The 16,784-nt window shown below is 39.2% G+C and overlaps 1 protein-coding gene across 2 annotated transcripts in view; it reads right to left on the bottom strand.

The window, feature by feature from the left end:
• Positions 1 to 13,172: 13,172 nt before the first annotated feature.
• Positions 13,173 to 16,784, bottom strand: part of PLPPR5 (phospholipid phosphatase related 5) — a 91,118-nt gene continuing 87,506 nt past the window's right edge. For both annotated transcript variants that reach the window (XM_071565149.1, XM_071565150.1), the window contains one exon: positions 13,173 to 13,915. In XM_071565149.1, the coding sequence (XP_071421250.1) occupies positions 13,883 to 13,915 (33 nt within the window). In that variant the 3' untranslated portion in view covers positions 13,173 to 13,882. The remainder of the gene's footprint in view (positions 13,916 to 16,784) is intronic.

Here is a 16,784-nt window from a genome sequence, read left to right as displayed (position 1 = left end):
TGATCATCTGTGCTGTGATATGTGAGCACTCAAGGCACAAAGGGTTCTCCATCCTCTGAAGTGTCATCTATCTCCCAGGAATTCCTCCTAGATGCCTGCTCACTAGCTGTGGGATAACTCACAGGCTTTTTGCTTCCTAATGACTTGACCAGGTTTCCACAGATGTTAAAATCCCAAAACCTCCAATCCTCAGCCTACAAGCCAAAACCCAACTCAGCTCTCTAAACTTTTCTTTGTCTCCTCTCCTCCTTCTAAAAGATATTCATCTAAACTGCAATTTTCAAGTCAACATCAGAGATATTGGCAAATTAAGCTTTGTGTTTTTTTCTTTCTGGTTTATTCAAGGACAAGTAGGGGCAGAAATATTACCAAATTACACATGCTAAGTGTGTGATGGCTGTATGCTGCAGAAGTAGGTTTCCCAACTTGAAAGCTGCATAACTCTTTGCTGATGTCCTGTAAGTGTGGAAAATCTCTTCATTCACTCTAGAGTCAAAATGAAGATTTCTTTGCTTCAGAAGCAATCTTCCAATATGAAACTTAATAGTTTTTAAAAATCCACACTCTATGGTTTCAAGAAAGGGTTCTTAACAACCCATAAATCTGCCACTTAAAATTCTCAAATGAACATCACAGATTGTGCTTTTCATAGGCACACAAAATCTACTGAACTCCCACAGCAAACTAAAGCATTTGACACTTGATTTCTACAGCAAATCCTTCAGCTATGATATATAAGCCCCTTTTCTTGGCCAACAGAACTGGCCCGCAGCAGAGCCTGTTCTGTGGCCTGGCAGGAGCTGGCTGGGCAGCCTCGGCACTGCTGCCAGCACCAACAGCTCAGCGGGGAGAAGCAAGGCCACCACTCCACGAGGGAGGGCCCTGCTTGCCATGTCCGTCCTCAGAGCACATGCTAGAAGGGGGAATTTAAGGCCTGCCTGTTCCACCACCCTGCTGGAATGAGATATAATCTCTGCTTTTATACTTTCATTCCTGGGAATCTTTCCAAGCTAATCTGTTCTGCATGGACTGCATGGGCCGCCTCTGCCCCTGCTAAGTGAATGATGAGGCACTCATCGCTTTCAGTTCCTGCTGGCTGTGTCCAATGAGCTCATCAAGAGCTTGAGACAAATCCAAAACCTCAAGCTGAGCTCCTCAGCACTTCTAGAAGCCCTTCACTGTGTCTGCCCCACAGTAATGTATTTCTATAGCTCAGCACCCTATGCAACCATATTTCTCTGCATAAAGCCAAAAAAACCTCAGCTTTTCAAGCTGACCCTTGTAGGATGATTTGAGCATCAGCTCTTAACTTGCCAGAATGTTAAGCTCAAATCCAAGTTTAGCCTAATATTAGACTGATTCATCCAGATATAAGCACATTCAAGTAGATGTGGGCAGTTAATACCTTTGAAAAAAATATGAACATTTGAAAAAAACACCACAAAATCAAACACTTGTAGAAGTAACACAACTTCTTAAGCACTTGAAGAACTCAAGTTTACAAAATAAGAAAGGGCAACTCCATACAAAATGTAAATCAGAATGTGATTTCTCTATGAAGACTTTCAAAGCAGAGGCTACTCATTCTTATATGCAGTGCTTTCCAGATTGAATATCCTGCATAAAACATACTTTCCATATTTCACCTCTGCATTCCCCAACTATCCCCTTTTTCTTTCACACTTTTTAATAATATTTCATATTATATACATATTTCATATGTATTTACTTCACTATCCTTCACTTAATTCTATTTGATATAGCAAGAGAGATACCAAGGTATGAGAAATCTCTGCCACAGACTTCAGTCAAACCCTGAAAGGTACAGCAAAGTAGGCTACAGATTATGGAAATATGAACCCAAGTTAACTATTAGATGCCTTTCAAAATGAATTTATGGCTCTTGTTGCCCACAGATGGAGCTTTCCTTGTAGTATTTCTCCTTACAATTCCTCCTTCATGTTTCACGAAAATGTTTCCAAACAGGGTAAACATGAGGCAAATTTCATGCTCAAAAAACAGTTTGGACAGAGTTTACGCATCCGTCATCCTTGTCTAAGTTTTCAAAGGACCTTGACAACAACATCCCCTAAGCCAGTGGGGCCAGACCACCATCCAGTACGATGTTGCTAGGTATTGTCTGCCTGGCCCCAGCCTGCCTTTTTTCAGCCATTACCATCTTTGCTCAGTGACTACCTTGGACTGGTTGTTTTAGTGGCACACAACATCCTCTGGCTGTTTCAGTGATGCACAACTATACCAAACTGAAGCACGGGAAGTAAAAACTATATCAGTCTGTTGGTGGCACTGAGTAAATGAAGCCAAGCAGAATGTACTTGGAGGTTAGCCAGAATACAAAATGTACTACAGATCTTTTCATCCAAATGGCTAAGGACTCAGATGACAACTCAGGCTCAAATCCATTTAGAAAAGGAAACATGGCAGCCACAAGCTTAAACCTGCAACTAAAGTGACCTCTAAAATACAATTTTTGAATAACAGAAGAAGAGAAAGATGGATGCAGGTCGTCTTTTTGCTGTTGCCTGCAATGTCCTGCTTCTTTGATACTAGCTGAGACATGGAGACCAAGAGAACAGAGAAACAGGAACAAGAGCAATGCTCACTTCTAACAGCTGCTGAAAAGAGCAACTTTCCAGAGGAGTAGACTCCCCAAGGCAATAAGCAATTTTTAATTACAGTCAGGGGAAACCAGCCAAGGGATCAGGTCCTTTGCTACCAAAACTAATGCATAAGCATCAAATTGGCTGTTTTGACTGAAAACAAGTCAAACTGTAATGCGTCCTAATTACCTGAGTGACCACATTGGTTGATATGCAGCAAACCAAAATCACCATGCTTCAGAAATATCTGTGGACTGGGAAAGTGTGGCAGAGAGCAGCTGATTATATTAGGATGAAAACAAGATCTCTTCCCATGATTTTGCTTTTAGATACCACAATGAACAATTGCTTTAATAGGTGATCAGTGTGAATCCTCCTATGGCACCTTCTCATAGCTATAGAGTCCTATAAAGCCGAGTACCTTATCTGGTAAGAGGAGCACTGTGTCATTATTCAAAATGCACATAGATGTAGATCTATCTTCCTCACATTCCCTCACCCTCTCAGGCTTCTTCAGAAACAAATAAGCAGCAAGAAACATCAGGACTCTGATACCTAAAGTCAAACTGCATGTAAATTGCTAGTTTGTTTGTTTAGAAACCTCTCAACTGCTGTAATTAGAAACTGTAATGCTATTACCAACAGTGGAAATTTCTAATGCTCAGTCATAAATTGAGTGATTTGGTTATAATATCTCCGTGTAGGAGCATGGTTATATGACAAGGGAATCAGTGAATGATGGATTCAATAGCCATCACCCCCAGCTTCCAAAGATGCTTTTTATCTAGCTGATATCAGCAAGTCCTGGCTGCACCACCATGCTCAGCAAAACTCCACTTGATTGCTCATAGTGATCATGATGAGCTCCATTCAGGAAACAGCAGGTCAGAAAACAAATCCCTGTGGCATAAATATAATCTATAAATATAGTCAATTTATACCTTTGTACACTGATCATATACTGCAATTTCTTGCATAGGATGGCACATCAAAAGGCTCAGTCTCAGAGAAAAGGCAAAAATCTGTTTGCATGATTTCTTTAGTAAAATATTTGGAAAGTTCCCTTCTTTGGTAGAGATTTATCTTTTTTTCTTTTTTCTTTTTTTTTTTTTTTGTAATTTTTCATGTGATGTGCTTACCATGGTTTAACCCCAGCCATCAACTGAGTACCATGGAACCACTTGCCCACTCCACCCCCACTGGTGAGATAGGGAAGAGAATCAGAAAAAGGTAAAAACTGTGGACTAACAGTTCCAAAATTAAAATAAAGTAAAAATATAGTAACAACAGTAACAAAAATAATGGAGATTACAAAAAGAGAGAGAGGACTAAAACCCAAGAACAGAAGTGATGCACAACACGATCATCAGCTCTCAGCCAACTGCCCCCAGTTTATATACTGAGCATGACATTCTGTGGTGTGGAATATCCCTTTGACTAATTTGGGTCAGCTGTCCCAGCTGTGCTCCCTCACAGCTCATTGTGCACCTGCTCACTGGCAGAGCAGAGGAAACTGGAAAATCCTTGATTTAGAGTAAGAACTTCTCAGCAACATCTCAACCATCAGAGTGTTCCCAACATCATTCTCATACTAAATCCAAAACACAGCACTGTACCAGCTACTAGGAAGAAAATTAACCCTATTCCAGCTGGAACCAAGATATTCAGTAAGCAACTTTTCTTCAGAATCTTAATATCTAAATAGCTCTTAAATCTTTAGATAAACTTCTCACTACTTTTTTTTTCCCCCCCATGCCTTCCTCCTTTCACAGCAATATCAATGTTAAGCCTTCAGTAGCATAAAAGATGCTTCTATATCCTGGCCTGCTCTTTAATGTTTACAGGCTGGCTGGAGCATCCTAGTGCTATGTCCACTGTTCCAGGTCTGGCAAATACTGTGCTCAGCAGTGGGATCCAAACCTTTCCTAGGCAAATAGAAGTGTCTACAGAAGATGTGGATGACAGTTAAAGGTCCTATCTGGGATGCAAGCTGCAGCTGATAAGGTGCCTTGCAGACCCTGATATAGACAATTTGTACTGCAAAGGATCTACAATCTAACAGGTATAAATCACATCACCCTTGTAGCCAGAAAGCAAATACAGTTGCTTACAGTCCTACTTCTGTTGTGTATTGGTCTTTGTTAAAACAGAAACAAAGTCAAAGCGACTAACTGTGGTGGGGAAATCAATAAAGGGAGGAAGTAAGGCAAGGGAAGAGAGTCGATATTGTGTTGATTCCTTGGTAATAACATGGTCAGTTGTATCTGAAGGATGGATGTGGCAACAGATGAGGTGATATATGCACTGACATAGCAGCATGCTGTGGATTTACACATAGAGGTAGACAACAAAAATGAAAATATATGGGGGAGGACCTCTGTGTTTATGGCATTACTCACCTGGGCCCTGCTGACACAGAAACAGAAGTGTATGGGCAAAACAGCAAAACATAACTGTTACTGTGACAATAGCACTGAATACAAGAGCACAGCTCCAAAAGGACCACTCTGACACGTGCCTGTGCCAGAGCTTCCTGAGTCTCATGAGTGACTGTGCCAGGAGAGCCACAAGGACACTGTTGCCCAGACTAGGAGGTCTTTCTCTGCTTTTAGAAAGTCTCACATTTCTCCTGTACCTCTGGACTGAAACCAGCACTTATGTCCAATACAGCAGAGCTTCACAGTTCCACACCTGCCACAGCGAGATGGGAGCCTGGGTGTTGAGAAGTGCAAGGCAGAGCTGCCTATTTGTCTATTATATATTCTAAGACAAATGCTATACTGCAAACCAGCATCAAACAATGAGGAAGATGAAATGCTTAAACACTGCTGAAGTGTAAAACTCAGCAGAGACGAATGGCATTGTAGGGAAATGTATGCTGCAAAGCTCTTTATGCCATCTGGAAATAAGAGCAATAAAAGACCAATCTGGAAGAGTGAGTAAGTTCAAAAAGTAATCAAGAACAAGAAATTGGCAAATGAAAACAAAAGATGTCATCTGTTACAGAGATCGAGTGGAAATCACATCTATCTCACACTCAAGGAATAAGAAATGGCAAACTGAAAGCCTATTCTGATAATTCACTCTCCTGGAAAAAGGCTAGGCCAGGGCATCCTAAAGCTTCTGGACAACTCAGCTGATGAAATTCACATGGTAATTCTAGTCTCCATCTGACAAGTGACCTGTCCCAGGGCTAACCACTAGCTATGGGACCTTGCAGCCTCTTGTAACAAGTACATAAGGAAGAATAATACCAATATAGTAACACAAATGTGCAAATACTCATCAGCAACTAAGACCATGGCCCAGCTTCCCACAGCATCCTGTCCCGCTGAAGACATCTGGTATCCTTTTACAGCAGTAGGAGGGAGCATGGCTGTGTATCTCAGCTCTAGCTACAGAACAGCAGTGACAGGGGAAGGTACAGCTGTCCTGTGTTCTCACAGCTAATGCAAAAGCTGTGTTTGCTGATGGTCTGTGTGCACAGCCTGGAGTGGGGACAAGAGCAGAGGAGAGATGCAGAGAGGAGGTATTGGATTTGCATTAGGTGGCCTATATTTGAGGTCTGATTCAAAGCCTGATCAGGGTGGGTTATGGGTTGCCTCTCAAAGGAGCAGGACATAAAGAGCAGTGATGATGATCGGGATTTTCCTGTTGTCTCACATATATTTTTGTTGATTTTTTTTGAGTAGCTCCATAGAAGACACTTACTTTGGAAAGGGCTATTTGTCATATCCAGAGTGCTACTCCCAAATACCAGATTTTTTAAACATTTAACAAATATGGTCCAATTTTCAAATAATAAAAAGATACAAAAACAGTGCCCCTTCCCCTCCTTCCCCTCACCCCTACCTGGAGTTACACAAACCAGAATCAACAAGAGCAGTATCTAAGGCCTTTCGTGACCAGTTTTCTTTGCTCTTATATTGCAGAAGGTATGGTAGACACAGCCCTGAACATCTTGGCTTTCCCATTAGTTTTTGACTCATCAGAAACTCAAGCCGCATTTGTGCCTATAAACATGACTGTCAGACCACTGTCTGTGGGATCTGCAATGTCATGAACTACTCTTATATGTTTCATTTGCTTTACCAGCTGTATAGGAAATTCTCATTCACTATCTATAAAGTCACTGCACATTATATCCTTTAAAATGTCACTTGTATTCAGATCTAAATCTTCAGCTTAGATTATCTCACTCATGTTTATTATCAAGTTTTCCTCACCATCTCTTAATTTCTTTTCTTAAACAATCTCACTTTCTGCTGTTGCTGTACCCCCAGTAAAATAACTGGTACCACACCATATTTTTCTATTTTTATATTCATATCTGCATCTGAAAAAGCAATTTGATGTGGCAAAGACTTAAGTCCAGTTCACCTCCATGTTATTACACAATGTGACACGGCAGTATGTAATGTCTACTGAGAAATACAAATGCCAGAAGTGTGAGAAAGTGAAGACAGAGCACAGAGCCATATCACAAAAGGAGCAGGTATGCTAAAGGGCAAGGAGGACAAAGAAGAAAAGAAAGTTTCAGTACTGTTCTTTTTGCGTTGACAGGTACATTTCTCAGCAATCTTCCTTCCAATTGAAACCACAATCATAGTGAAGTGAGTGTTACATTTGAAAATAAAAACAGAGACTTGTGATCAAGCAGATTATAAAGACATTCATAGGTGGCCAAACACTTGTGGCATCTTCTACCACACAGTGCTCAAGACTTTTAGCTAATGCCTCTTCTATTGAACCTGTAGAGGTGACTCTACCCTTCATCTACAAGAAGCTTTTAGTTTCAGGTTTATGGTACTATACAGGTAAAAGTGAGTTTATAATCTAAAATTTCAAAAGAAATTACATATGTTGAGAGATATTTGCTTAACCTTTATATGCTGACCACCAGATTCCTGAAGAAAAATTCCATTTTATTAAAATGTAGTAAGCAGCCTTTTACCTTCAATATCCAGGGAAGCCAGGTCATCAGGCAGAAAATAAAAAGCAGCAGAACAGTGTCCAATGCCATGGGAGTATCAACTTCTCTTAATCTGACAAAAAACTAAAGATCAAACATCTAAGCAAAAGGTTGATTGACTGAAATATACACACTATCAGCAGGCAGCATTCCCACAGGAGATGCAGGAGGACGGAACTTTGCCACATAATCACCTGACATCAAATCCCTACTCGCTTGATTTCTTTCCTAAAAAGTTGCAGCGTGGGAAATCTCTTACTGTCCAATTGACAATGAATAGTTTGTTTAGACTTTCTATTCCCCCTCTTTTGAGCTGGTATTCATTGTCTTTGAGACTGACTCCATACAAGAAAAATAATACAAAAACAGTCGCATTCTCTGTTTCTCTCTGGAAGATTACACGCTCCAAACCTACATCTTTATAATGTTTTCTCTAAGTTCTCAGAGGAAAAAAAAAACAACAAAAACACCAAAAAAAAAAAAAAAACACAAAACCCAACAACAACAAAGGTATTGATCTCTAAAAAGATCTCGCACCTTGTCTTGACAACACTGTAAAGTATTGCCAAAAGGCAAGGGTTTTATCTTCTTCCTGGTGTTTCCTACTAGGATTAGCTTCAAGTCCCCTGTCTTCAACAAAAGCCAAATGGCATTTTCTTTTGTTTTGCTAAATAAGCACTTTGTTCTCATCACAGCAAACTTATTTTTAGAATATTTGAATAGACTATCTTTGTCAGTTGCTACTGTATAAATAGAGGTTGCTAAGGAAAGAACAGTAGCTGCTTTTCCTTAAGCAACGGTAGCAAAAGAGTATGAAACAGCAGATGATTTCTTAGGAGAAAGAGCAGGTTAAGAGCAGTTCTCATCTACTGCAGTCAAAAACATAGAAATGCCATTCACTAAAGCATTAGTATTATATATTAGAAAAACATAGCAAATCTAACTCAAATTGGCACACTTGCTAATGAGTGTAAGGCTTTCCCCCTGCTTTTGAAATTTATCCCCTGCTCATTTTGTAGCTCTAGTTTTTCTTTTACAGTTGTAGATATGTTTACTCCCTTTGTTAGGATTATTTGCCTACTTCAGAGCAATCCTACGCATTCACAACTCAAGGATCTTGCATTCAGAACCACATTAAAGATTGCCATCAAGGCTATAAGTTCCCTGTAGCTGCAGAAAGTATGTACTTAGGTACAACACTGGTATTTATGGAGAGATTTGTCAGAAAAAGGATTTGGTTTCTTATTTATTTATTTTGCTCTGAACATTGTCAGTGAGAACACTGGTGCAAAGAACTTGGGTTTGGGGACTAAAGCTCTTTAATGTGGCTTCTACTGAAGCCCCCATCTTAGGGGATGGATTCAGTAATTTCACATCTAGAGATTAGTATTTTGCTCATTCTAATTCACTTACAGAGCACAAGAGCAATCCTCTGCATCCAGTCTACTAATAGAGTCACTAGTACATGCATAACTGAAAGACAGATGATTATTTTGGTGATGTGACCACTTCAGGAATCTGACTGCTGCACACTGTTCTGACTATAGTCACTAGGGGAAGATATTACAACAGCACAGCTCCAGTAGGAAAAAAAAATCCCAACAGTTCTGGGACTTGTCCACACAGAGGACAACTCAGGACAGTTTATCTGAATTAGCTAGAGATTTGCTGTGGATTAGTTACAATCATATAAAACCTTCGAGGCTATACCTTTGTTCAGAATTAAATTGTCCTAATTCAATTGGATTAACCTACTTCCAAATTTTTTACACAGCTACTGACAACAGACCACATTAGAAGGCATCTAAGTGTGTCTAAAACCATCTGTTGTTGAACACAACCGTGCTTGCCTTATGCCATGTGAGTATCACATATCATAGCAAAACGTAGTATCAAAAGCTGACAACTGGAATGGAAGAAATTGAGTTCAAGGACATGATAGGCAGAGAACTGGATGTCATCATCATCTTCAGAAAAAATGCAGTTGGAGCCTGGGCACTAGCCAGTCACAGTGCTTCCAGCTAGAGTGATCATCAAACATGCCTGGATCATGGTATCATTTCAGGCAAGTAAAACCTAAGCAACTTTGAAGCCTTAATGACAGTCATCTTACCACCAGCTTGTCTGGGAAGAGCATTCATCAGACACAGAGGACAAATTCCATGCAGGATATGCTGTACTTCCTAGGATTCACTACAGAGAAAGAACAAGATCCAGTATTGAGCAGGGAACCAAGTACCTAATCCTCCTGGAAGTGTACTAGGGCTTCAAGATAAGGCAAATATAGGCAACTAAGTAAAAATTACAAACCCATTAGAGTCATACCTTGTCATGGCAAGTTGGTGAGTGCTGAGGAAACAAGCAGGTTTATTACAGTCACACACCAGGGCTCCAATTCCGATCCTGGCAGGGGTGCTTCTGGGGTGTTCACAGTGTCTTCCTGCCCAAACATCAAGTCAAACCTGGAAACTCTAAGAAGCCTTTTCAGCCATCCTCACTCAGGAGAGAATGACAAAGAGGCAACACTGTGTAAACAGCCCCCAGTAGCCAACAGCAAGTGTAAAGCTTTCACAACCTTAGGCATGCAACAGAAGTTCAGGTGGGCAGAGAGACTAAAGATTTCTTTTCGTTTCCTTTGTGAAAGCCCCTGAAAACAAAAAGGCCTAGAAAGTAGAGGAGAAGGCCAAAAGCTGGAACCATACTTGGTCCTTATTTATCTTTCCAGTTGTCCAAATGAGAACCAGGCAGCTTCTGGCTCCAGCTGCAGTCATGCTTGTAGTACACTTCAGGGTGAGGATGTGGCATCTTGCCTGATCTGTCCAGTGTCTCAGAGGTGCTTAAGGGCAGAAGAAAAGTGTTCATGCTGGTGTGCAGCAGGAAAATCCGGTGTGCTGGGGTTGAGTCAGATGTCAGTGGCAGAGCTGGGTAAAAATGCTCTTGATGGGCTTAGAGCGAGGTGCTGCAGGGCTGAGAGGTCTGGAGGTCTGCTCGCCTTTCTGCCTGCAAAAGCTCTCAAGTATCCCCAAGGCCAAGGCTGTACAGATGGCCAGGGATGTATTTCATCAAAACAGATCCAGTTTATCTGCTCCTAAAATGTAACACACTCTGCTTTCAGAAATACCAGAATTAGACTTCAGAAGAGTATAAAAAGCTCCCTGCTAACACAATGTGCAAATGGACTGTTGCACTTCCTGTGATCTTGGACCAGCAAAAAAATTAGAAGGCAACAGCAAACAGCAAAGAAAGTTGCAGATGAAAAATACTAACATATTGTTAAAAGAAACTTTTTAAAAGCTGAAGAGATATGAACCTGGATGTTATCACCGTATGTCTTATGCAGTTCATGATTATTAATGAACAGCAGAACACATATAAGAGAGTCTACAATGGTAAAGATACGAGCCCAGCTGGTGTCCCCATATGCCTTACAAATTCCATTTTTGGGAACACAGCAGTATATAACATTAGAGATGCTTCTTACACATCTCATTTATAAATAGAGCAGAGCTGTTTCACTGAAGTACGTACAGAAAAGGTCCACAAGAATTATAAAATCAGCTGCATTCAAAACCACTGAAATGGTTCAACAACACTGTTTTTAGTAGCAACCTCTCTGCCCAGGAATATTCCCTGAATGAGGAATGATGCTTGTTTGTCATAGGCTCATCACTGATATTTTTTTAAAAGCAACCACCAAAAAGCCGTTTTAGTCATAAAATGCCAACTTACTTTTGCTTTGGCAAAATGTTCCTACTGAAAGGTTTTTTGGGTCCAGAATGGAAGAGGGAAGGAAGGCCCAAGCTTCAGGGCAGTAGAAAGTTACAGCTGTTAAGAGGGCAAATTCTTGTCACTAGTGAAAAATCAATCAAAGTAGGGTCTGGAGCTTGGCTGGTCCACATCCTAGAGAGAGTTCTTCACCAACAGGCTGTGGACTCTGCAATACAGCTCTTCCCTTCATGCTTTTCAATTTCACCAGAACTACCTCTAAGGGTTTCCTGGATAATCGTGGAAATATATCACCAAATGCACTTGATATCAAGTCATAATTTTGTTTTATGCACACTACCAGTCAAAATATATCTAAAGCACAAATCTAAAAAACATACACTACATATGAATTAAAAATTATTTTATTTAAAAATACATTATACAGCAGAGTGTCTCTCTTTTTGTTTTCTCACTGCTGGTTCACAGAGATAGTATGATAAATTTAACCCAATTATTTGACTGGGAAAGATCCTGAGAAAGAGACCAGTTACAAGCTGATGATATACAGTACACTGAAAAAGAGTCATCTCTTTTAACATAAAAGAATCTCTTGGTAATCTTATAAATCAGATATAAAAAATGCAGGTTTGCTACCATGCAAAAATGAGTGAAGATTTCATTTAAATCTGCACACAGAGAAATCATTAGTACTTTGGACCCTAACTACCTAGACTAAGAGAAGGGTAAATGTGCCTAACATGGTGATACAAACTTTGGATCTACTACAATTTTGTAAACACAGTTTATAGTCTAATAAAGGTGGATTTTCAATCACCTAAGTAATGTAGTTGTAGCTAAGGACTCTATTCTAGGACTTTTCTCCCCACGGATGTATTTCTTCACTCTCTTAATTCTCAGCTTAGCACAATGACTTTGTGACATATGCTCTATTGCACCCAAAGATGACTTGGCCTTGCCCTGTTTGCCAAGCACTGTTTAGGTAGTTGTACTTTAGTGAAAGCAGAGGTTAAATGAAAATGTAAAAAGCAGGCATTACCTGATGACTATGTGGGAATGCATTTAAAATTCATCATAGAAAAATATACCTGCTTCTACATCCTTATGTTTCAAACATACTCTAACAATGACTAATGCACAGGAAGTACATTGAACTGTGGAAAATTTAAGGCCTAAAATGCTCACCAGCCTGCACTAAACAATAGTATTCTCAATGTTTCTACAGTGCCAGCACTTTACCAGCTGTTGCCAGAGGAAGACTTTCCAGCAGACGTTAAGAATGTCTTCAGCATCTACAATATTCAGATCTGTTTAGTGCTCAGTTCTTACATGACAACTTCACTATATATAGTCAGCAAGGCTGTCTTTTGAAGGGGAAACTTAATCTGATTATTCACAGCGATACCACAGATATGATAACATTGCCTGATGTTGAAGAAAAATCAATTCATCAACACCACACAGATTGGCAGAGGATTTTTTCTTTCCCCCAAGAATATGAGCCTGAAACACAAACAGAGATAGAAAGCTTTGTAGAAAGAAAGTCTGTCTGACCTGGCCACTTCAGCTGAAGAAAATTAATGAAGCCATTTTTGTTTTACCATGAGTTTTCCATGAAAATGGAGAGTAGAAACTCAAATGTACTTCTCTCAGTAAGCCAGTGACCCTCTTCTTATCTTGGCACCCATTCTCCCAGCACAGTACCAGGGAGCACCACAAACATGAGAAGACACAGGCTTCCTTGAATAACTTGTGTAAAGGACTTATGAATAGCATGGCTTCCCATCAGATATGCTAAGCTAAGAACAGAGCCCTTAACCTTTCATGGGACATCATTAGTAATAAAGAATATATCAAAGATCAAACTTGCTATATTATTCTCATTTGTTTTAACCTAGATACATATATATCATTCGAGACATTCAAGAACTACAAAACAACAATTCAACTACAATTATGTCAGGAAAATATCCAAATAAATAAACTTTTAATTATGATACAATACTTATTACAGTAAAAATTGGCATATTTTTCTCTTCAAAAGCAGAAGCACCAGTCTTACATATAACATACTGTTTGAATGATATCTTACATGGAATACAGTGTAATACAATGTGCAAACAGCATTTTCATACAGAACATAATATTTGTCTAGTTTTTATACACTGAAATTGCCTTAAATGGAAACAAGTTCATGCTGAATTAAAAATGTAGATTTTAAAAATCAAAGTTAAATCAAAATACGAACTACTTTTGGAATAGGTACATGAACCATTAAAAACAATGAAAAGCCAAAATAGAGGGTATTGTCAAATAATTCTAATTAGTGCTCAGTTTGTCCCATTCCATCATAAAAGTAAACAGTTAATATTTTTACTAGAAAGTAAAGTGATGTTCTATTATTTAAGAATTCTTCAAAATATTGGTATCATTTTAATGATGTAAAAATCAAGTCAGAAATAGGACTTCTAAAAATTTCTTATTTTTGATACACTGCAAATATCATGTGTGGGCTGTGAAAAGAGATGAAGTCCAATGGAGTGAATAAACATCAGCGTCAACATCATGTGACTTCTGCAAAGGCCGTGATGTGGTTCTACGAGTTAAAGGAAAAACAAACAGATAAAAACCACAAAACCACATAGATAGACAGCAGTCAGAAAATTTTTGCCTCTTGTGCTTTAAGGGCAGCCTTGTGCTTGGAGATTGTTGCGGGATGATGTAAATAAAACTGGTTTTCATTGCAGTGCTCTCACTCACTCTCACAGCAATTCTTTCTTAACCACTGAAAGACTGGATAGGGAAGAACACTGAACAAAGTAATAAGGTGACATAGTTCTACAATATTTTAGTTTTAGATGTTTTGGGTTTGTTTTGTTTATTTTTTTTAATTAACAATGTGAATAACTGAATTAGCTATACTTTTATTGCTACATCGTTCATGTTTTAAAACAAAGTTCCTAGATATTAAAATGACAGTGTCAGACAGATTAGAATTTTCTATTTCAGTGTAATTGAAATTTTAATAGTCATCTTTTAAAGACTAATTTCTCCCCCTGAGCTCAATGGCACTGAATCAAGAAGTAAAATGCTACAACCAAGTTGCATTCAGCATTTGAGAACTCATACTCAAAATTCGTTTTTCAGGATCACTTCAGTGTCCTCTTCCCTTGCAATGTAAGAATATTTTCCTCTTTCCTTCAATGGGACAACTCTTGGGAACAGAAGATGTGGATCAGAATGTGAATATACTTCATGCAATGCTACACAGTAAAACTGCAGCATCCCAAAGAGCTTTGCTACTTTTCCATACTTTAACCTAAGCAAGTGACTCTGCAAATATTTGATAGGTGAAGATTCAACTGCACAGTGATGTGCAGGATCCAAAGGAAATGAACATTTCTGTTAGGGCACACAGTACCCTTAACTGCCACCATTTTTAATAAATCATGGGACGGGTAAAATTAATCAAGGGAATCTTAACATCAGGCCATGTGCTTGTCCCCCAGCACAAGAATGCACAGACAGTAAAATACCAAACAAAGCACTGCAGATTTTTCTCATCACTTTGCCTTCTGGAGCAGACCAAAGCCAGAAGAGAGGAGGTGTAAACTGAGGAGGAGGGGATGTAGATAACTTGAGAAGAATGAGACCTCCTGTTTTTTTTACTTAAGGGAAGGCCTTCAAAAGATCTCTTATCACAAAGCATAGAAAGTGTTGGAGAGAAACAAAGGCCACCATGTGATTTTATATTTCTAATTCTTTACATTTTCAGAATATTTGTCTATCTGTGCAGGGGGAGGCAGGCAGGCATCTTGGATTTTCACATTACAGAAAGGAAATCAGAAATACCCTGACTGGGAGCACTGGAGAGCTGCCCCTTATTCTCCTCTCTCCAAGCCAGGCTGGCAGCTTTGCTCCCTCTCTCACTGTGCTGGAACTGTGCTATGTCCAGAAGAAGCAGCTCTCTTCCACCTCCCCTACAATATGCATTTTTACCTCCAGCAATATTCTTGCTGCATTTTATGACAGCATTCATAGAAGAATACTACCAAATAGTAAGCATCTATATATATTCTTCTGCAAAACAGGAGTGTATTTTAAATAAATAGCAATTATTAAACCATAGCCAGAGTTTTTAAAGAAGCATTAGGAAAAAATTCTAACAAATGTCATTTGATTCTACAGGAGAAAAGCAAAATTAGATTTCCTAATTAGAAAACAATAATTAACAATTCAAAGCATTTTTGTTGGTTGGTCGTCTTCTGTTTTCCGTACACAAAAGATGATACAGTGGGAAAACTCAATTACTCTGGAGTTGCTGTGAGGCTATTATGACATTTTCTTCATAGTATTTACTTTATTTTAGTTCTTTTAGACCTGAAAAGTCATCCTGTCAAACTATCATCATTCTAAAATTATTCACTTAGTACAAAACTAAGATGCTCTAAAAAACAAGGAGGGGAAAAAATTTCTCTTTATTTTAATCAATTCTTTTAAGTCCTGCTACATGCCATCCTTTTCCTTAAGCAACACACATTTGTCTGTGATGCAGAGAATGAAACACTCTTTCATGTGGCATTAATTCAGGACTGGGTAACTGTTTTTTAGGGAAAGAATGTGGTTCATGCTCCTGCCATCTAACGTTTCAAAATGAGCAGGTCACCATGCCTGGAAGCACATGCAGAAGGCATGGGTTATAGTAACAGAAGAATATCTGCCTTCCTCAATAAACCCTCAAAGAGAACTGCTAAGCTGCTGATCACAGACCTATTGATTTGGACCCTACTAAAGGTCTGTCAGTTCATTTCCAACAGACTCAGCAGGGTGATGCATAACTAGGTCAAAATTAATCACTTGCTGATGGCAAGAATCACTGATACAGATTCATGCAACTGTCTGGTTATTCATGCTTTTTCACATTATTGTCTCAGGCAAAACACAAAAAAGTCTTGCTGAGACTCAGCAGAAAAAAAATAAACAAACAGCATCCTCTTGAATAACTGCATTTCAGCTCTCTTCCTTCTGCTTCGGTTTACTAAGATAAAGGTCAGGGTGAGATATTAACTACTGTCAGCAAACGGATCCACACAGATGCAGGAGACAAGCGAAAAACATGCACAAGACCTCAGCTTCTCCAACTCCACGGGAAATAATCTTCCCTACAGTACTGAAAAGAATTAGAAATGCTGAGAGTCTGCTCAATGGCAGCAGTTTCACAGACAGGCCCACCAGCATTTGTACTATCCATTCTAAACAGACAGTATCAGCTTGGTGAGCAAAGCATGCACCATAATCATGCTCTCACATCACTAATAAAACAGGGAAAGCTAAAAGGCTAAGCCTTGAGTGCAGGTTTCTGGGGAAAATGATCCACACCTGCACATGTTGTGTCAAGTTTTAATTAATTTCTGTTTATAAGTAATGCTATAATGTTAAAGCATTGAAAAAATACAGGAAAAATT

This window comes from Pithys albifrons, chromosome 10 (genome assembly GCF_047495875.1).
Source record: "Pithys albifrons albifrons isolate INPA30051 chromosome 10, PitAlb_v1, whole genome shotgun sequence".
Taxonomy (NCBI): Eukaryota; Metazoa; Chordata; class Aves; order Passeriformes; family Thamnophilidae; genus Pithys; species Pithys albifrons.
This window is presented reverse-complemented; position numbering and strand designations above follow the sequence as displayed.